This window comes from Hyperolius riggenbachi, chromosome 2, assembly GCF_040937935.1.
Source record: "Hyperolius riggenbachi isolate aHypRig1 chromosome 2, aHypRig1.pri, whole genome shotgun sequence".
Lineage (NCBI taxonomy): Eukaryota > Metazoa > Chordata > Amphibia > Anura > Hyperoliidae > Hyperolius > Hyperolius riggenbachi.
Genome location: NC_090647.1, coordinates 471656980 through 471678066, shown reverse-complemented (window position 1 = coordinate 471678066; position 21087 = coordinate 471656980). Strand labels below are relative to the sequence as shown.

At 46.4% G+C, this 21087-nt stretch overlaps 1 protein-coding gene across 3 annotated transcripts in view; it reads left to right on the top strand.

Annotated features, from left to right (window-relative positions):
* RAP1GAP2 (RAP1 GTPase activating protein 2) overlaps nt 1-21087 on the top strand; it is an 863455-nt gene that overhangs the window by 75631 nt on the left and 766737 nt on the right. The window contains exon 1 of one of the 3 annotated variants that reach the window (XM_068270222.1): nt 14990-15021. The exons of the other annotated variants lie outside the window; for them this stretch is intronic. Within the exon in view, the coding sequence (XP_068126323.1) occupies nt 15005-15021 (17 nt within the window). The 5' untranslated portion in view covers nt 14990-15004. Of the gene's footprint in view, nt 1-14989; nt 15022-21087 lie in introns of those variants that run through there. 3 annotated transcript variants of the gene reach the window in all.

The window sequence follows — 21087 nt, the reverse complement described above, 5'->3', positions numbered from 1 at the left end:
GCACGGGCTGAGTAGAAAACAGCAATACAATATGAGGAGGGAGGCAAGGTGTAGCCAGCACTGCGCTTCAAATGGTAGTTTATTGAGACTTGGAAATACACTTACAGTTTGTTCAAGTTGGTTCAGGTAGGATGCGATGCGGATGTGGTGGGCGCCAGGTCTAGATCCCCCTGCGCAGGGGGATCTAGACCTGGCGCCCACCACATCCGCATCGCATCCTACCTGAACCAACTTGAACAAACTGTAAGTGTATTTCCAAGTCTCAATAAACTACCATTTGAAGCGCAGTGCTGGCTACACCTTGCCTCCCTCCTCACTTTGTGAATAGCCTGCTAGCCGCTGATTGCGGCTCACAGACTAAATGTAAACATAGGAGACATATGTCTCCTTTGTTTACATTCTACGGCGCTGCTGCGCAGCAGCGCCGTAAGGCAGATCGGCGATCCCCGGCCAATCAGCGGCCGGGGATCGCCGCCATGTGACAGGGGACGTCCTGTCACTGGCTGCACAGGACGGATAGCGTCCTGTGCAGCCCGGATCACCGGGGATGACAGGTAGGAGAGGGAGGGGGGAATTTTGCTGAGGAGGGGGGCTTTGAGGTGCCCCCCCCCCCCCGCAAACCTCAGGCAGGCAGGAGCGATCAGACCCCCCCTGCACATCATCCCCATAGGGGGGAGAAAAGTGGGGCGATCTGGTCGCTCTGCCTGCACCCTGATCTGTGCTGGGGGCTGCAGAGCCCACCCAGCACAGCTCACTAAAAACAGCGCTGGTCCTTAAGGGGGGGGGGTAAAGGGTGGGGTCATCAAGTGGTTAAGTAGCTCTGCGCGCACTAATGGCCACACAGAGCTATTTCACGCACAGTCCTGCTCAGTGCGCGCACAGGGCTGTGCGCCGGTAATAGTGCGAGGTGCCACGATAATGTCGCACCCGCTGCTTTAGTTTAGAAAGCAGCAGGTGCGACAATATTGTTGCACCGCGTATTAATACAGGTGCACCGGCTTTGCGCACGCAGTGAGCAGGACTGAGAGAGATGTGTGGGTGCAAACCACTTAGTGCCGTGGTTTGTGCCCACTAAGTAATAGGGCTCACTAACCGGCTTAGTGCCTGTTAGTGAATCAAGCCCATAATGTACAAAACTGAGAAACAACTGACTAAAAGCTTCTCCGTGGACAAAACCCACAAAGACGGGGGTTGGTTAGCCTTAAATAATAGCCACCTCCCAGCCCTGTAAAAGGTGTTCTCTTATGCAATTAAACGCCATACAACATTTTAAAGGCTTTGCCGCTTCCACAGTAATTACTATTCATACTTCAAAACATGAACAGAATATATTTTAATGTGCGTCTGCTGCTTGGAAAAGAAACACTTTTCTCCTGTCCCAGCCAATTAAAACTCATGCACCGCTGATCTGACGACACCTTTGTGTGGCAACCCAGCTGCTGATTGTAATAATTGTGCCACTTGCCTTGTAGAAGGGCTCTTGCTTCTCAGGATCATTACTGGGAGAATAGGGTAGATATAGGAGCATTGAGGAGGCAGCAGCACTTTGGTGAAGAAAATGTAGAGAACAGGTGAGGACAAACATTAAAGCTGAAATTTAGGTGTCCTAGAAACTCAGCTTGTAGACTCACAAGCCCAGTGTGACTCTGATAAAGTAAAAAAAAAAGGAAACGATAAGGACCTGGTTTTAGAGTTCACCTAAGATGAACAGATAAAAAGGATTTTCCTTACCTGGGGCTTCTTCTAGCCCCTTGTAGTCTGCCCTCCCGTCCGATCCGTTGTGCTCCCGCGCAGTCTGCAATCCAGCTGGGTTGCTGGTCACTGCGCATGCACTGTTCCTGGCCTTATGGCTCCTCTGTTATATACAGTCAGGTCCATAAATATTGGGACATCGACAGAATTCTAACATTTTTGGCTCTATACACAGCCACAATGGATTTGAAATGAAACAAATACGATGTGTTTTAACTTCAGACTGTCGGCTTTGATTTGAGGGTATTTACATCCAAATCAGGTGAATGATGTAGGAATTACAACAGTTTGCATATGTGTACCGACAACATGGTCTAAAGATGTCACATATGTATTGACAGCATGGTATAAAGAGTCATATACTGTATGTACTCTCAACCAAAGCAGATGGTTTTGGCCAGAATGCGCTGGCTGCATAGCTCCTGAGTTGAGCGCCACTATAGCAACAATGCTATAGTTCCTGGCCCATGCATGGGTAATTATTGCTTCTGATGATTGCTGGACCCTGAATTACTTCTTTCTCAGAGTTCCTATAACTTAACCCTTCTCTCACACAGGACCTTCCCTCTAGCAATGCATAGGCATTACCACTCCCTCTACCAATGCCTAACCCTTAATCCTCCCTCTACCGATGCCTTATCCTTAACTCCCCGTCCCCAGTGGCGCTTAACCCTCCCTTGGGGCCTAAACCTTATTCCTCCCCCATCCAGTGGTGCCTAACACTTAAAGACAGCAACCCCACCCACTACAAAGCCGCCATTAGAGGCATTACAGGGAAATGTGGGCACCCAGAGACTTCCTGTTACCGCTATATGTATTTCCTGATGTATTTTGTATTGCGACTTCCACTATATGACTTTCATATTGAGACTTCCTATAGCAGTTAAAAAATATTGTGCACTCTTATTATACTCTACTGTGGGCACCGCAAAGGCCGCTAATAACATTGTGCTTTATGCTGCAACCTTTTTAACCTCCTGAGCGTTGCGCCGCTCAGGAGGTTATGCAGCTTTTGAGTCCCCAGCATTAAAGTAACATATTGCATGGCTGCAAAACCTTTAACTAGCACTAGGCTAGCTAGTATAGGTCAGCTCACTATCAATGAACCGGTTAATGTGAACTAACTGTGAAGGAAGTAACTGTTAGCGCTCCTGTCCTCTTTCTGAAAAAGAATGAAAGAATTTCTAAATTCAGTGCACCTTCCCTTGTATGTTAAACATGTCAGCCACCTTCAGAGATAATTCCACTGTAACATTTTGTATGTAAGCACCCTACTGCCGTAAGTGCTCGCTCTGTTCCTAGATCTACACTATTAATCAATCTTCAAGCACCATTAATTAATTGCAAGTGGTGTGCCTGCTTAAGGGCTTAATTACATCGAGCCACTGGGAACCCTGCTGGAGCCTTATTGATACCCCATAAGACTTATTTAAACAGGAACTGCAGTGAAAATAACGTAATGAAAATTTTACAATAATTATTTATAAATGATTTAGTCAGTGTTTGCCCATTGTAAAAGCTTTCCTCTCCCTGATTTAAATTCTGAAATGTATCACATGGCAACATCTTAACTGCTGGCAGGTGATGTCTGTGGAAGGAGACACTGCTTTATTGGCAGTTGGAAACCGCTGTGATTTCCCACAATGCAACAAGGCTCCCACAGTGTGATGTCAGTACAACTAAGTGCTGACATTAGCCTGTGGGAGGGGTTTCACCACAATATCAGCTATACAGAGCCCCCTGATGATCCATTTGAGAAAAGGTAAATATCTTTCGTGGGAAAGGCGATATAGGCTACTGACTGGAATAAAGTTAAATCCTTGGTTACAGTTCCTCTTTAAAGAGAACGCGATGTGGATTATTAAAATCTTAATAGGACCCAGATGCATGTCATGTGCATAATGAGATGCCTCTGTGTCGTTATATCGCCGCTGCCAGCCTCCCCTGCGCTCTGCTGTTCCCCTTAAAAAGATCACCAGGCTAGCGTCAATCTGCCTGTCGCTAGCCCGCTTTGTTTACATGAGGCTTGTCAATTAGCCTCCTCTGCATTGCCGCCTCTATACATGCTCCCCCGCCGCTCCCCGCCTCTGCTAGCTTCCTCCAATCGTAAGCCAAACCGCAACCCAGGAAGTACTCCTAGGTTGCGTCTTGGCTTCCAATTGGAGGAAGCTAGCAGAGGCGGGGAGCGGCGGGGGGAGTTTGTATAGAGGCGGCAATGCGGAGGAGGCTAATTAACAAGCCTCATGTAAACAAAGTGGGCTAGCGACAAGCAGATTATCGCTACCCTGGCAATATTTTTAGGGGGACAGCAGAGCGCAGTGGGGGCTGGCAGCAGCGATATAACGATTAGGGATAATCACAGATGCACATTTTTCTGAGTTGATGCCAATTTATGCAAATTTTTATGCAAATATATGCAGCTTGAAAATGGACCAGTCAAATTACACCTGGGTTTAAATTGATTGGTCCATTTTCAAACTGCATACATGTGCATAAAAATGTGCATAATTGCGGAACAATTTGCATCTCATTGATCATTGCTAATAACGACACAGAGGCATGTCATGCACTTGACATGCCTCTGGGTCCTATTAAGATTTTAATAATCCACATCAGGTTCTCTTTAATACTGCAGACATTCATTCTTTCCATTCATAGAAGATATTTTATTTCATAAGCAAATTCAAAATCAGAAATTCACAAGCTATTTTCACCTTTTCACAGAGGCAGTGCTGTACATGTCAAGCGTGGCATCAAACAAGCCCTCATTATAAGGTGATGTGTGTGCTACAGTTATGTGGCATCAGCGAGATCTGGACACCTGAAGCAACTGCTGCGCAGCATTGACCTTGACGGTGTGGGTTTTTTGTTTTTTAAGCTTCAGAAAGATCAGATGCATATGATGTGCGAGTCAAAGTTAAACAGATGTTAATGCGATTCATAATCCTAACGGACAAATACTGCTTCTTCAAATCAAGCCTCACAACAAAAACAACTCATTTCACTTTAAAGCTTAAAGAATGTGCTCTGGTAAAATACTAGAGGGAATGTCTTCTGTTCTAAGAAGGTAAAACTTCTGTTTTGCATCGCATTTTAGTAAGGAGGCTTTTTGATCCCTTTCAGCCCCTTACACTAGTGATGCTTGTGGCCAATGTCGACTTTGAGTAACTTCGCTGTAAGTTTTTACATAATTATGTTTAGAGTTGTAAGTATGTTTCGAGTTGGAGCGTCGTTACGATTCTGCGTAATTACGGGTGGATTTTCGACTTAACCCTGTCTGTACCTAAAAACAGCCGTGTAAGCTAAAATATAACTTTCATTTAATAATTTACATCCATATGTACATAGAAAAAGCCTACCCTCACATAATAATGATGGGTTTGGGGGTTTGTCAGAGGCAGTGCACTGAGGGGTTCTTTGCTGATCCCTCCACCCCCCCCCCCCCCCTAGACCCTGTAGTTAAAGGAACACTATCAATTAACATATTTTTTTCAAATGAGATAGGAATAGTTTGGGAAGTGCTGTTAAGTGCTGCTGTATACTTTGAAATGCTTACCTCTTTGTTTACTGTTCTCAAATTTGATTCGCACTTACTGACGGCATCTGAGGCAAAATCTGACGGGACTACTTATTCATAAAGGGAGGGGGATTCCCTCACACTGCATCTGTTAACCCTGTGTGAGAGAGAAAGCTCTCAGCAGCTGCCTGTCTCTCTGAATTAGCTGTCTGTACTCAGCACAGAGAGCAGAGAAAATTTAACTTGTTTGTAATTATATTTGAAACCTGACAACCCTTTTAATATGCAGTCTAACATGCAAAAAAACCAGTGTAATATTTAAGCAAACCTTTGCAAATGAAACATTCCAACTGAACTAAAATCTGCACACAATAAATTAAAGCTTTTGCGTCTGATATTTAACATGAAAAGTAGGAACATTTTTGCACAGCTACTTAGACATTATTTGTACATTGTCATTTTAGAACACTTGGTTTGATAGTGTTCCTTCAAGAAAATAACACAGGGAGGGGTTTGGTTCACCCTCAGTGCAAATGGCTGCAAGAACACACTGTATAATAGCAGTGGCCCCACACCCTACTCTCAAGAGACGATTTGTACTGAAGTGCAGCATACACATATACTGTATTGAAATATGGGACATACTGATTTATGTGCTACATCACACACCAGGCTGGTTGGACATTGCTGTTTAATCAGCCGACCCCCTCAGCAGACACAGTTAGTGTGCTCTACACCAGTGTTTCTCAACTTTTTTAAGCCAAGTACCCCTTATTGCTACTCCATCTCTACAAAGTACCCCCTGGCGAGTGAGCGGGCGCACACACATACACACACATACACACACACACACACACACACACACACACACACACACACACACACACACACACACACACGCTTGGAGAATGAGGGTGCTGGATGGGGAGAGGCAGATGAGGGTGCTGGGTGGGGAGAAACTGTTGAGGGACAGGTGAGGGTGCTGGCTGAGGCTGGCAGAGAGTGATGGGCGGTGAGGGACTGGAGAGGGTGCTTTCAGTGGCTGGCAGAGGGTGAAAGGTGGGAGAGACAGGTGAGGGTGCTGGCTGAAGCTGGCAGAGGGTGAAGGGTGGGAGAGACAGGTGAGGGTGCTGGCTGAAGCTGGCAGAGGGTGAAGGGTGGGAGAGACAGGTGAGGGTGCTGGCTGAAGCTGGCAGAGGGTGAAGGGTGGGAGAGACAGGTGAGGGTGCTGGCTGAAGCTGGCAGAGGGTGAAGGGTGGGAGAGACAGGTGAGGGTGCTGGCTGAAGCTGGCAGAGGGTGAAGGGTGGGAGAGACAGGTGAGGGTGCTGGCTGAAGCTGGCAGAGGGTGAAGGGTGGGAGAGAAAGGTGAGGGTGCTGGCTGAAGCTGGCAGAGGGTGAAGGGTGGGAGAGAAAGGTGAGGGTGCTGGCTGACGCTGGCAGAGGGTGAAGTGTGGGAGAGACAGGTGAGGGTGCTGGCTGAAGCTGGCAGAGGGTGAAGTGTGGGAGAGACAGGTGAGGGTGCTGGCTGAAGCTGGCAGAGGGTGAAGGGTGGGAGAGACAGGTGAGGGTGCTGGCTGAAGCTGGCAGAGGGTGAAGGGTGGGAGAGACAGGTGAGGGTGCTGGCTGACGCTGGCAGAGGGTGAAGGGTGGGAGAGACAGGTGAGGGTGCTGGCTGACGCTGGCAGAGGGTGAAGTGTGGGAGAGACAGGTGAGGGTGCTGGCTGAAGCTGGCAGAGGGTGAAGGGTGGGAGAGACAGGTGAGGGTGCTGGCTGACGCTGGGAGAGGGTGAAGTGTGGGAGAGACAGGTGAGGGTGCTGGCTGAAGCTGGCAGAGGGTGAAGGGTGGGAGAGACAGGTGAGGGTGCTGGCAGGTGAGGGACTGGTGAGGGTGCTGGCTGAGGCTGGCACAGGGTGATGGGTGGTGAGGGTGCTGGCTGAGGCTGGTACAGGGTGATGGGTGGTGAGAGACCTCCTCTTGTTCCCCTGTGTCACTTCTTGTGCCCCTGGCTCCCCCCCCCCCTTGTCACCTTTTGTGCCTGCAGCTTCCCGCGTATGATCTCTTGTCCCCAAGCTTCCCCCCTGTGTTCTCTCTTGTCCCCCCACGTGTCATCTCGTCTCCCATATCACCTTTTGCGCCTCTGGCTTTCCCTGTGTCACCTTGTACCCCAGCTTCTGCCCACCATCTTTTGTCCCCCAGCTTCCCCATCATCTCTTGTCCCCCCACATTCCTCCCTGACATCTCTTGTTCCCCCAACTCCACCCCGCCCCCCTCATCTCTTGTCACCTTTTGTGCCCCCGGCTTCCCCCAAAGAGGCTTATCTGGCCAATATAGCACCTATGGCAAACACTGAGATTGCCCCCCACCTCCAGCATAGGTAGTGAGAGGAGTACACCCAGTATAATAGCCCGCCCCTCCGGTATAGGTGGTAAGAGTTGTCCCCCAGTATAAGTAGCCCCCCAGGAAGTGAGAGGTTTTCCCCCCATAAGTAGCCCTCCATCAATATAGGAAGTGAGAGATGTCCCCAGTACAAGAACCCCCCAGTATAAGTAGCCCCCCCCCCAGTCTAGGTAGTGAGAGGTATCCCCAGCACAGGCAGCCCCCCCCCCCCAGTCTAGGTAGTGAGTGGTGCCCCCAGTGTAGGCACCCCCCCCCCCTCAAGTTTAGGAAGCGAGTGGTGCCCCAGAACAGACAGCCCTCCCAGTATAGGCAGCCCCTCTCCCCCAGTTTAAATAGTGAGAGGTCCCCCCAGTACAGACACCCCCCCCCCCCCCAGTTTAGGTGGTGAGTGGTGTCCTCGGTATAGGCAGCCCTACCAGTTTAAGTAGTCAGTAGTGCCCTCATAAGCAGCCCCCCCCAGTTCACCAATAAGTGGTCCCCCAAGTGGTCCCCGCAGTATGAGCGGCCTCTCACCCGTCCCAGTTACAGACCTGTCCAGTGCACACCATCCACGCTGCCTTCCCATCGCAGCCTCAGACCTCCGATCAGCGCTGCCTGCTGTCCCAGCTGCCTCCGCGTTACAGTAGCAATGATCATTACACTTCAGATCAACGGCACAGTGAAGGCGCATGGTCCCCGCGCGGCTGATGGCTGTACTTCAAATGCGGAAGTGACTAATGACGTCACTTCGGCATATGCAGTACTGTGCGCAGGGACCATGCGCCTTCACTGTCCCCGTTGATCTGAAGTGTAGTGATCATTGCTACTGTAGCGCGGAGGCAGCGGGGACAGCAGGCAGCGATGATCGGAGGTCTGAGCGGGGATGGCAGGCGTACCCCCGGCAGTAGTCTCGCGTACCCCCAGGGGTACGCGTACCGCGTCTTGAGAAACCCTGCTCTACACCCACATCAACTGTATCTAAATGCAGTCAGTTGCTAAATAGGCTGGTTAGATGATGGCATATGAACATATAAGTAAACACAGGAGTGCTTTATTTACACTATTTATAGTGACATGTCAAGACTAGATGTTTCACCCAATATGGGCTTCGTCAGGAGTATGAACAGACAGCGCAATTGAAAAATAAAAAAAAAAACCAAGTCACAAACACATGTTATCTACAACAGCATAATGCTTAAGCTTAGAACTGATTAGCCCTGTTAGGCTTGACGTTAAATATGGTTGCCAGTTAAGTGGACTAACCAGTCTGGGTGTGTCCACACTCCACCACACACAATGTATCACCGCCACCTCCTGAGTCTCAACAAGAGCAACAAGAGTGTAACCATTAGGGTTGAGCCGAAATTTTCGAAATTTCGCGTTACTATAATTACGCATGCGAAATTTGCTATTACGGCGCGAAATTATGGTAGCGTAATTGCCATTAAAATCGTAATTGATAATACCGTAAGCGTAATTTTCAACGCGTAATTTCGCGTTTCGTTCATAGCGTAATTTCACGTTAAACCATAACGTAATTTCGCATTTTTTCGTAATTTCGCGAATTTCGTAATTACTTGTTAGCTATAAAAAGAAATACATTTTAATTTTGAAAATGAAAGTAATTTCGTTTATAATAGTTATTACTAGACACAGGAAAGTGTCTGGGTATTGGAGATTGTCCAATCATGTTACAGGCATCTTTTGAGATACATCCTAAACAACCAATTGTAGTTTGACCCACCCTCCTAGTATATAATCTGGCAGCCATGTTAGTTTCACTTTGTGGGCAAACGTAATTTTGAGATACCCACCGTAACGCGAAAACTACGCGAAAATTAACGCTTACAGTAATAGAAACTATTGCGAAATTACGTTATGTAACTACGCTTACAAACGGTTGCATGCAAGGCAAACATAATTTCGCGATACCCACTGTAATGCAAAAGCTACGCGAAAATTACGCTTACACAGAATTTCGCGAAATCCTTCTTCATTACGATTATGTACTTACGGCCATAATCGTACTTACACTAATAACGTGAAATTTTGCGAAATCGTAATTAAGTTATTACGCTCACCTCAAGTAACCATCACTGTCAGCCACATGTCTAAACTAAGTATGTGGGACATTGACCACTTGTATTCACAAGAACCTCTTTCCTAAATGAGTTCACCCACACTGTTATGCTGGGAATACACGGTTCGTTTTTGCCTTCGTTTAAACCTTCGATTCGTTCGGTAAACGAATCGAGTGTTGAAAACGTATGTGAAAATAGTCATAATCTCATTATAGTTTCGATTAATAGACCCCAAAAACGAACGACTAGTGATCGAACATGTTTGATATTATCTCTCTTTATCCATCTAATCGAGCCATTGGTAGGCTTGATGGCTGTTCAGATCGATTATATATTCGTTTATGCTAGTCCGTCCCTGTAAAAAGGGATTTTCGTTTTGTTTCTTTGCAGCCTTCGATCATTGGAAAAACGAAACCATCAGAATCGGAAAAAAAAACTAAACCGTGGGTGGTGATATTAACCGTATGACTGATTATTTCGGGATCGAAAAGGACAAAAGGCACAATCGAAACGAAGGTTTAAACGAAGGCAAAAACGAACCGTGTATTCCCAGCATTAGTGTCAAGCTTAATCATGTGGGCATGACCTTGAGGGAATGAGTGCATACCAAATCTTTAGGCGACCTTGGGGGACATCTGTACTCCCACTAGATTCTTGCTGAGATGGCCCAAATTACCACTAATGGTGGTGATGTCTAGGAGAACTCATGGAGAAGCATGTGATGTTTGATCAGCTGATAGATGTGCAATGTTCTGAATTACTGTGATCACATCCTGCTTTAGCACATGATCATGACTAGCAAATCAGATACTTGCAGATCTATCACCCGACTAAACTGGTCACTTGCTTCTCCATGAGTTCTCCTAGACATGACCATCACTAATGACCACCTTGGCCAAGATCTATCTAGTATATGTACATTGCTTAAAGGAATCATAAGGCAAAAATAAAAAAAAATCAGCCTTACTCACCTGGGGCTTTCTCCAGCCCCTTGCAGCTGACTGTGCCACGCTGACCTCTCCGCCGCCGTCCTGGGCTCCCCGCACGCTGTTCAGGCCGACCTCGAGGTTGTCCTTACTGCGCCTGCATGAAGCGCCACTGTCAATCATGGCCACGAGGTCCGTGGCGCACTGTGCAGGCACAGAACTACTGCGCCGCAGACTACGTGGCCATGATTGACAGCATCCCTTCATGCAGCCGCAACAAGCACGACCTCGAGGTCGGCCTGAAAAGCGTGCAGGGAGCCCAGGACGGCGGCGGAGAGCGGAGCGGTCAGTGTGGGACAGTCGGCTGCAGGCAGTGGTGTAACTAAGGAGCTGTGGGCCCCGATGCAAGTTTTACAATGGGGCCCCCCAAGCACTCTATACATAAATATTGACACAGTGCACCAAAACCTGCCAATGGCAACTAGTGTCAGAGGTACAAGAAGGGGATGGGGAACAGTTTGTTAATAATTACCACTATTCAAAGTGTCTATAGAAGTGATTATTATGAGCACAGGACCAATAGAGAGCTAATACTGTAGTTGAGGGAGGACCCTTGGGGCCCCTCTGGCCCAAGGGCCCCGAAGTGGTTGCAAACTCTGCAACCCCTATTGCTATGCCCCTGGCGCCAGGTGAGTAAGGCTGATTTTTTTTTTTTTGCCTGATGATTTCCTTTAAAGGACAACTGAACTGAGAGGGATATGGAGGCTGCCATATTTATTTTAAAGCAATACCAGTTACCTGGTTTTCCTGCAGATCCTTTGCTTCTAATACTTTTAACCATAGACCATGAAAAAGCATGCAGCAGATCAGGTGTTTCTGCCATTATTGTCAAATCTGACCAGGTTATCTGCATGCTTGTTTCTGGTGTGATTCAGACACTGCTGCAGCCAAAAAAGGCTGTTAGGCAACTGGTATTGTTTAAAAGGAAATACATATGGCAGCCTCCATATTCTTCTCACTTTAGTTATCCTTAAAGGGACACTTAAGCCAGGAATAAAAAATGAGTTTGACTTGCCTGGGGCTACTACCAGCCCCCTCCAGCCGTTCTGTGCCCTCGCCATCACTCGCGGATGCTCCTGTCCCCCGCCGCCAACTAGTTTCATTTTCGCTGTCAGGCGCTGTCAGGGAGTCGGCGGGCTTTCTGCGCCTGCGCAGGCCTGGCCACGCGTATCCTTCTTCATGTTCCCGTCCTCAATAGCGTCCTGCATGGACGCAGGGCGCTATTGCGGACGGGAACGTAAAGAAAAAAAAATGTATATCCAGGCCTGTCAGGCCTTTCAGCAAAAACAAAACTAGCTGGCGGCGGGGGACTGGAGGCTCAGTGAGTGACTGTGAGGGCACGGGACAGCTGGAGGGGGCTGGTAGAAGCCCCAGGAAAGTAAAACTGATTTTTTTTATTCCTGGCTTAAGTGTACCTTTAAGGTTAAAGAACCTGCCAAGATGACATTGGAAGAATTGCTTTCAGAAACTTTAGAGACACTTTTCCTTGTTTTTAATTTTTGCAATAGACAGCGTAATTGTGTTTGGCTGTTGAACAGATAAGTGAGGAAGTGCATAAGCAATGCCATATTTTCTTGTACATTCTGTTCTATTGTTGTTGTTCTATAATGTTGCTTCTGTTCATTGAATAACAATTTATGAATCTAATGAGTTTTCATGTTACTGAGCTAGCAGTGTAATTTAGAAATCTCCAGTCTTCCAACCAAGAGTCCATAGTGCCAGCTTCAACTTATGCTATCTGCTGTATCATTACTGACATGAACTACATCATTAAGAAGTTAATTAGATTTGCTTTCCTCGTATAATTGAATAGAAACATAAGGGTGCAGTATTTAAATATGGCAAAATCTACAGCGAGGAAAGGGGGGAAAAAATCTATGCATTGCAAAGTGAGAACTTGAAAAATAGAAGAGGGATCAAGAAATGATTGATATTAGTCATGTCCTTTTTTCATGTTGTTTGATCCACAAGGAGACTGCACATAGTCATCTTTACAACTGGCAGACATGAAAAAATAGACAGCACCAACTGCCATTATCTATAACCACATGCCCTAACAATGTGATAGGCTAAAAGGTTGGGGGATTTTTAGTTCTACATATGTAGAGGGAGATACTGGTTGCTTGGCAGTTGGAAACGTTATTTCCCACTATGCAACAAGGTTCACAAACCGGAAACTCTAAGGACCTAGGTCCTGATGTCACACTCTGGGAGGGGTTTCACCACAATATCAGCCATACAGATGCCCCTGATCATTAGAGAAAAGGTAAAGATTTCTCATGGGAAAGGAGGTATCAACTATTGATTGGGATGATGTTCAATCCTTGGTTACAGTTCCTCTGTAAAGCAAACTTGTTGTTAGAAGCCTGTGCAATAGAAACTGGATATATTATGAAAAATATAAAACTAGATGTCGGGTCAGTTAAAAATGGCGCACAGCGACAGGGGGATAAAAAGGGCGCCCCATAGACTTACATTATATAACGCTATTTAGCGTTATAAGTGTTAAAAAATGGCGCAGGCAGTGTGCCTTACACTTATAATGCTAAATAGCATTATAAGTGTTCAAAAATGCAGCGGGGGTCGGGGGAGGAAAGAGGCAGTGGGACACTAGAGGGGCATAGGCATCAGGGGAGGATGTGCAGAGGCATACGTTACCTTGTCCTGGGCCGCCGATCGCTCCTTCCCACCACTCCTTCACTTCTTCCATTTGTTTACTGTAGTCTTGCAGCCGGCCAATCACCATGTGGCTTCAGTCTCCGCATGGTGATTGGCCGGCTGCAGGACTACAGCAAACGAATGGAAGGAGCGGAGGGAAGGAGCAATCACCGGCCCAGGACAAGGTAACGTATGCCTCTGCATACATCCGCTGCCTATGCCCTCTAGTGTCCCGCTGCCTCTCTCCCCCAGCCCCCGCTGCCTACACTAGCAGCCCCCGCTGCCTATACTACCGACCCCAGCCCCCTGCATGTTTTTCATGGCGCACCGCTCTGCAATCAATGTAGCATAAAACGAAATTTACAGTTTTATTGTATTTACATTAAAACGGTAAATAGCGTTTTATGATACATTTATCGGCAGAACGGTGCACCATTTTTCTCCCTGCGCCATTTTCAGATGGACCCCTCAGCAAAAAAAAAAAAAAAAACTTGTAAGACTGATCGGTAGTTCTGGATGCACATTCTACTGGAGTCAAAAGGAACATAAAACAGATTTAGGTATGTGAGATTCCCTGTCTATCAATGAAGCCAACCTTCACATTAAAAGACCCATAAGTTTGCTTGGTTGGTAAAATGGGTGAAGCCAAGAATGACTTTTAGAAGATGAGTAACAATTTGTGCATTAATCCAGCTGTGTTTTTGAATCTATTAAGAATTCTGACATGCAGTTTTCACAACAGGTGATATATTTCCACCTTACATTTAGTTTCTCCTGCCCAGGTTTGTGAAAGGTGTACACTGACTATGTAGCGCAGGTTGCGCAATTAGCTACTTCTGGGTTACGTTGGTAATGTGAGTGTTGCTAGGGCAACGAGTGTTCACTACATGCATAACTGTGCGACCTGCACTACATAGTTGGTGTAAGGCATTATTCCTATGCCTGTCATCAGTTGCATCAACAGTGGCGTCCTCTAACACAGAAGAACAAGGTTCGAATTCCAGCTCTTCCTGTTCAGTAAGCCAGCACCTATTCATTAAGGAGACAGTGGGCAATACTCCCTAACACTGCTACTGCCTACTGAGCGCACCCTAGTGGCTTTGAGTCCATCAGGAGAAAAGCTCTGTGTCTTGTCAACTTAACTTGATGGACTGCTATATCAAGGGGGAGAAGAGGAAGTGAGGGTAAATCTTTCCAATGAAGACACAGACTGCAATAAAAACCTGACAGAGGCTCCAACCCCCCCCCACCCCCCCCCCTCCAGTCTATCCAATTCTAAAATGAAAAGTTTTGGCTCTAGTCCCACAATAAGTGTTGGCTAATCAGCAAAGATCTTGTGTTGTTTTGTTATAGTACCAGCAGATCTTGAATATGTATTCTCTTCATATACACCGGTTTTCATTAGTTCCCATGACAACATGCAAAAATGCCTAATAATGGAACTGAAGAAAATTAGTTGGCATTACATCAGGCCTCTGTATACTGGAAAGATCTGAGCGAAAATACATTAATCTTAAGTTAACAGTCCTGCTTCAGTCCATTGTGCGATTCTTACTGCTGCCATTATGCTGCACGGGAGGTGGAATTAGAACTGTCATTTTCTTAGTTTCCAGCCTGGAGTAAACATTCTAAATGGACAGACAGTTGTGGTAAGTCACCCAGTGCTTTGTTTACTGATTTACAGTATATGTCTGGCTGTATGTATAATTACCGGTTGGTTTGTGAGGCTCTGATCCCACTTGTAGCCGGATCACATGCGACCAGCGGGAGTGGACAGTGTAGTGTCCATTCTGATGGCCCGCTGTGGTCTGACTGTAGCCCGGGGCAGATACACTCCCCCATAGACTATATGGGGAACACATCCACCTGTCCAGGATTATTGCAGACTGCACAGAAGTGCGGTCTGCTTACCGCAGAGGATCCTGCTGATCTATTGCAGCGTGACAAGTGTGAATGGCTCCTATTAATAAAATAGTGATGAGCGGAGTACACACAAAAATGTCCGTCAGCCTTATGGTGCCTATTGACTTTTATTCGACCAAAACTAATGAAAGTTGAAAAGAATCTTTTTTTTATCAAGAAAAATGAACCATTATTCAATTTCGGACATGTTGGAAAAATCTTTATATTCGATATAACAGAATAATCAAACTAAATTATCTAACCAAAAAATGAAAAAAATTGTACCATGTATGGGCACCATTACAGGGAACAGTCTATTAAATAAAGTCCAGCAGGGTCAGTACACAATAATTTTTATCCAAAGAAAAAACAAGTTCGCATAAACTAGACACCAATGAATAAGATATCTTGGAACTGATAAGTACAAGCAGTCCGTTTAATTTAGCCTACAGTCTAGCTAAGTTCAGTTGAGTAATAGGTAGACTTCCGAGTCCTGACTTGCAGAGATGAGCCAAAAGTTTACTCAAAGTTTCTTGGACTCCCCAGTTTAGCACTCCTCAGTACACAGTACTGCACACACCACACAAGTGGATTTCTTGTGCTTAGAACTATTAAAATGTAGCCCCTTGAGTCTCTGTGTATTATAGGAACTAAAGTGAAATCCAATGTTTGATACAGATCCCCCAATGGTGCCCATATATGGTACAATTTTTTAATTTTTTCTTGGCCAGAGAAATTTGATCAATTATTCAGTTTGGTCGAATAGTTTATAAAATTATTTTCAAGGTACCATACATAATTTTTTTTTTCGAAAATCCAAGAAAATTATCATATATGAAGAAAAAGTTGGTTTATCGAATAGTATTTTCTAATACAAAAAAAAAAAAAAGACAAACCCTCCTGGCTTTTCTCCTGGCGGACTCAAAGCGCCAGAGCTGCAGCCACTAGGACGCGCTCTATAGGCAGTAGCAGTGTTGGGGAGACTTGCCTAAGGTCTCCTGCTGAATAGGTGCTGGCTTACTGAACAGACAGAGCCGAGATTCGAACCCTGGTCTCCCATGTCAGAGGCAGAGCCCTTAACCATTATACCATGCAGCCACTGTCATACACTAGACAATTTCACAAACAATCTCCCAGACAGTCTTTCCCAACCTGTCCAATCAGATTTTTATAGAAAAAATGGAATTTAAAAAAAAAAAAGTTTTCTGTTTTCACTCTATAAGCTTGTTCTGGTTGAATAAACGGGAAAATAGAACGTTTTAATTGTGCCATGTATGGGCATCATAAATTTCCCCATGTACAGGATGAAATGCTTCTCCTTGGTCTGGCTCTTTGTTTTGCCCTTGCTGATGCCCATTCCAGGTAGCTACAGACACTGACATCTTCTCTGAGGGGGTTCTTATCAGTTCATATCTATGCTGGTAATCACTATCTCAGCCTGGTGGCTTACGAATGTTTTCCACTACTGATTATTTTTCAGAAAGATAAGCAAACTTCTTAAAATACTTGTCACTGCGGGTGACCCAGTTTGCCATCATGAATCAATTCATCTGCCGATCTGTCTGCTTATTTCCACTCATATTGTGTCATTTTTATTTTGCATTTTAAATGAAAGAAAAATGGATCATGAACATCTCCACAAACCAGGCATCCAGGTTGGCATTGCCATGGCTGTAGGACCTCTGGCATGAAGCAGATGGTACTGGAACTAAGATTCTCCCCACTGCTTTATTTTATACCAGGAGTCCAAGTTTTCCCAGCACTGACAAAGTCAGGTTAAATAGGGTGACTGTAGTAAGTTGTGTTGGCTGTGGTCAATGAGATGCAAGCAATTCTGGTTGGCATGCAAAAAATGTGCAAATTATATTGAACTTGGGATTTGGCTGATCAGATTCAGCAGGAAGTGCTGCACATGGAAGGGGCCTCAAGAGAGTTGAGCTGGCCCTGGGGGTGGAAAAGGTATAAATCTGACCTTGCCTGCAATCCACCACCGATTCACAGACTACGTTTTAATCTGTTGTAATTCTAACCTAACCCAAACTTCCTTCTCTGATTATATCAATATTCTTTGCTGTTACCTACCCATGTATTCCTAAAGATAACCTAGAAACTAGCATGTTTTGCGATACGAAAGTGGGAGTCTTTTAAGACCTGCCCTTGACACACCTCGACTCACGCCCCTGCCACATCCCTAATAATTACACAGTATATTCACCCTTAAGTTGTGTACACACGTCCAACTTCATGCCTGATTGTCATTTGAACGACTTGTCAGGCAAACAATAAGTCGTTTAAACATCACGTACACACGTCCAAACAAAGCGTTCGGCACTCATTTACATGTTGTCTGACAGACTGGACATCGTCCAACTCTCTCTGACTTATTAGTTGGTCAAACGACTACTGGTCGTTTGTACACATGTACGGACCTGACAGTGGTTTGAACAACAGTTGGTCCAACTGATCCGCCAAGCGGATTGGGCAAACTGGCTGTTATCTGTCGCTCGGCTGCCCAAACACACGTCCAGCTTGTCGTTCAAACGACAAGTTGGTCGGAACATCAGGACGTGTGTACGTACCTTTACACAGTATACTCACCCTTTCACAGTATATTAAACACAAACACTGGTGCACATGACAGGTGTGGGCTCTGAGCTCTGCCACCAATCAGGACCTCCAAACCTGCATGCAACACCAAAGGGGGAGCACACAAGGTCCCCAGAGCTGCCACCACCATGGAATTCACTCACACTACCCCTTCAAGTTGACTGCCAAACACAAGAGGAACAAATACTCCCAGATAGCGCTAGGTCTGCAGACTGCAAATCAGCCATTAAAAAGTGCAAATACCTCACACCTAGGGCCATATGCAATTCACTTTTTCACCTGAGTTTTCTTCTAGGAGATAATTTTTCATCTTCAAATTAAAATAATTTCCCAGCACTATTCAACTAAAAAAGTGCCAAAAAGTAAATTAAAAAGTACTATCAAAATTATTTTGAGCATTTTTTTGCTTTCTGATGGCTTAAAATGCATTTTATTGACAAATTTAAAAATATCACCCAGGAGAAAACTCAGGAGAAAAAGTGAATTGCATATAGGCCCTAGTCTGCAATACCAAATCAAGCAGGAGCTAAAGCCTAAGGGTCTGCTTCCCCTATTGCTATGCATCCAGATTACCATCCTTTATAGCACATACAAAGGTAATCAATACCAAAAACAGCAACAATAGAGCTAGTGGAGGAGGGCCCTATATGGTCTCCTCAGGTCCAAGGCTGGATTTATACTTTGTGTGTTCCGAGGCCAAGCATGCTGTGGTTCCCTTCCATGTGCTGCAGCGCTCCTCCCATTCCATCTGCAGCCCCCTCTTCTATGTGTATCATCCATGTATGCAGCCCCTCTCTTTCATGAAAAGCTCCTTTATGGATCAGTTACCTTTTATATGTGTTGCACCCTATTTTCAGCCAACTGCACTGCTTACCCCTAAGAGTTCCCAAGATCTTCACTTAAAGTGAACCAGAGACGAAGCACCCTCATGTATTTTCAGGGGTCTAGTCCTGGAAAAAGATGTGAGTGGACTCACCCTAAAAACCTCTGCGCTGCGCGTAGCGCGGCGCGCCCAAAAATGGGCGTGGTTAAGCATAGCGTGGGCGTAGTCATGGGTGGGGCCAAATATACATGGCCTTAGCAGTGGTATAAGAGGTCTGCCAGGGGAAGTTTGAGCTCTGTCGTAGAGTATCCCCAAAAAGTAGATGTAATCTGACAGCATTTCACCAAAAATACACAATCTGGCAGAGGTTCCTCCAAAATACAGATAATATGGCAGTGGTTCCCCCAAAATAGACAATCTGGCAGCAGCAGTTCCCCCAAAATACACATAATCTGGAAGCAGTTCCCCCAAATACGTGAAACCTGGTAGTGGATCACCCAAAATACATGTAACACCCAAAATACATGTCATCTGGCAGTAGTGGTCCCCAACATACACAATCTGGCAGCGGTTCCCCAAAATACACGTAATCTGGCATCAGCGGTTCCCCAAAATTACAGATCTGACAGCAGTTCTCCCAAAATAGGTACCCCCAGTATAGCTAGCCAGGTCTATAGGTGTCCCTAGTATAAGTAGCCATGTGTATAGTTGTCCCCAGAATAGGTAGCCAGGTGTATAGATGTCCTTAGAATAGGTGGTCAGGTGTAAAGATATTCCCAGAATAGGTGGCCAAGTGTATAGATGTCCCCAGAATAGGTAGCCAGGACTATAGGTGTCCCCAGTATAGCCAGGTGTCCCCAGTATACCTAACCAGGTGTTCAGGTGTCCCCAGTATAGCCAGGTGTATAGGTGTCCCCAGTATAGCCAGGTGTGTAGGTGTCCGCAGTGTATGTAGCCAGGTGTATAGGTGTCCCCAGTATATGTAGCCAGGTGTATATGTGACCAGTATATGTAGCCAGGGGTATATGTGCCCACTATATGTAGCTAGGTGTATAGTGGCCCCCAGTATATGTAGCCAGGTGTTTAGTGGCCACTAGTATATGTAGCCAGGCGTATAGTGGCCCCCAGTATATGTAGCCAGGTGTATAGTGGCCCCCAGTATATGTAGCCAGGTGTATAGTGGCCCCCAGTATATGTAGCCAGGTGTTTAGTGGCCCCCAGTATATGTAGCCAGGTGTTTAGTGGCCCCCAGTAAATGTAGCCAGGTTTATAGTGGCCCCCAGTATATGTAGCCAGGTGTATAGTGGCCCCCAGTATATGTACCCAGGTGTATAGTGGCCCCCAGTATATGTAGCCAGGTGTATAGTGGCCCCCAGTATACGTAGCCAGGTGTTTAGTGGCCCCCAGTATACGTAGCCAGGTGTATAGTGGCCCCCAGTATATGTAGCCAGGTGTATAGTGGCCCCCAGTATATGTAGCCAGGTGTATAGTGGCCCCCAGTATATGTAGCCAGGTGTTTAGTGGCCCCCAGTATATGTAGCCAGGTGTTTAGTGGCCCCCAGTATATGTAGCCAGGTATATAGTGGCCCCCAGTATATGTAGCCAGGTGTATAGTGGCCCCCAGTATATGTAGCCAGGTGTATAGTGGCCCCCAGTATATGTAGCCAGGTGTATAGTGGCCCCCAGTATATGTAGCCAGGTGTATAGTGGCCCCCAGTATATGTAGCCAGGTGTTTAGTGGCCCCCAGTATATGTAGCCAGGTGTATAGTGGCCCCCAGTATATGTAGCCAGGTGTATAGTGGCCCCCAGTATATGTAGCCAGGTATATAGTGGCCCCCAGTATATGTAGCCAGGTGTATAGTGGCCCCCAGTATATGTAGCCAGGTGTATAGTGGCCCCCAGTATATGTAGCCAGGTGTTTAGTGGCCCCCAGTATATGTAGCCAGGTGTATAGTGGCCCCCAGTATATGTAGCCAGGTGTATAGTGGCCCCCAGTATATGTAGCCAGGTGTATAGTGGCCCCCAGTATATGTAGCCAGGTGTATAGTGGCCCCCAGTATATGTAGCCAGGTGTTTAGTGGCCCCCAGTATATGTAGCCAGGTATATAGTGGCCCCCAGTATATGTAGCCAGGTGTATAGTGGCCCCCAGTATATGTAGCCAGTTGTCCCCCCCCCCCGGCTGGAGGGGAGCAGCGCAGCAGAGAGGAGCATTGTGCGCAGCGTGGGGAAGGGCGGACGTCCCCCCCCCCCCCCCCCATCCCTCACCTTGGGGCTCCTCTCCCTGGCTCTCCCCTCCATAAAGATGCGGCGGCGGCGACTGGCAGCGGCATCGGTGGGCGGGACTTACCTCCTCCAGTGTTCCGGGTGGACGCTGTGCGTGC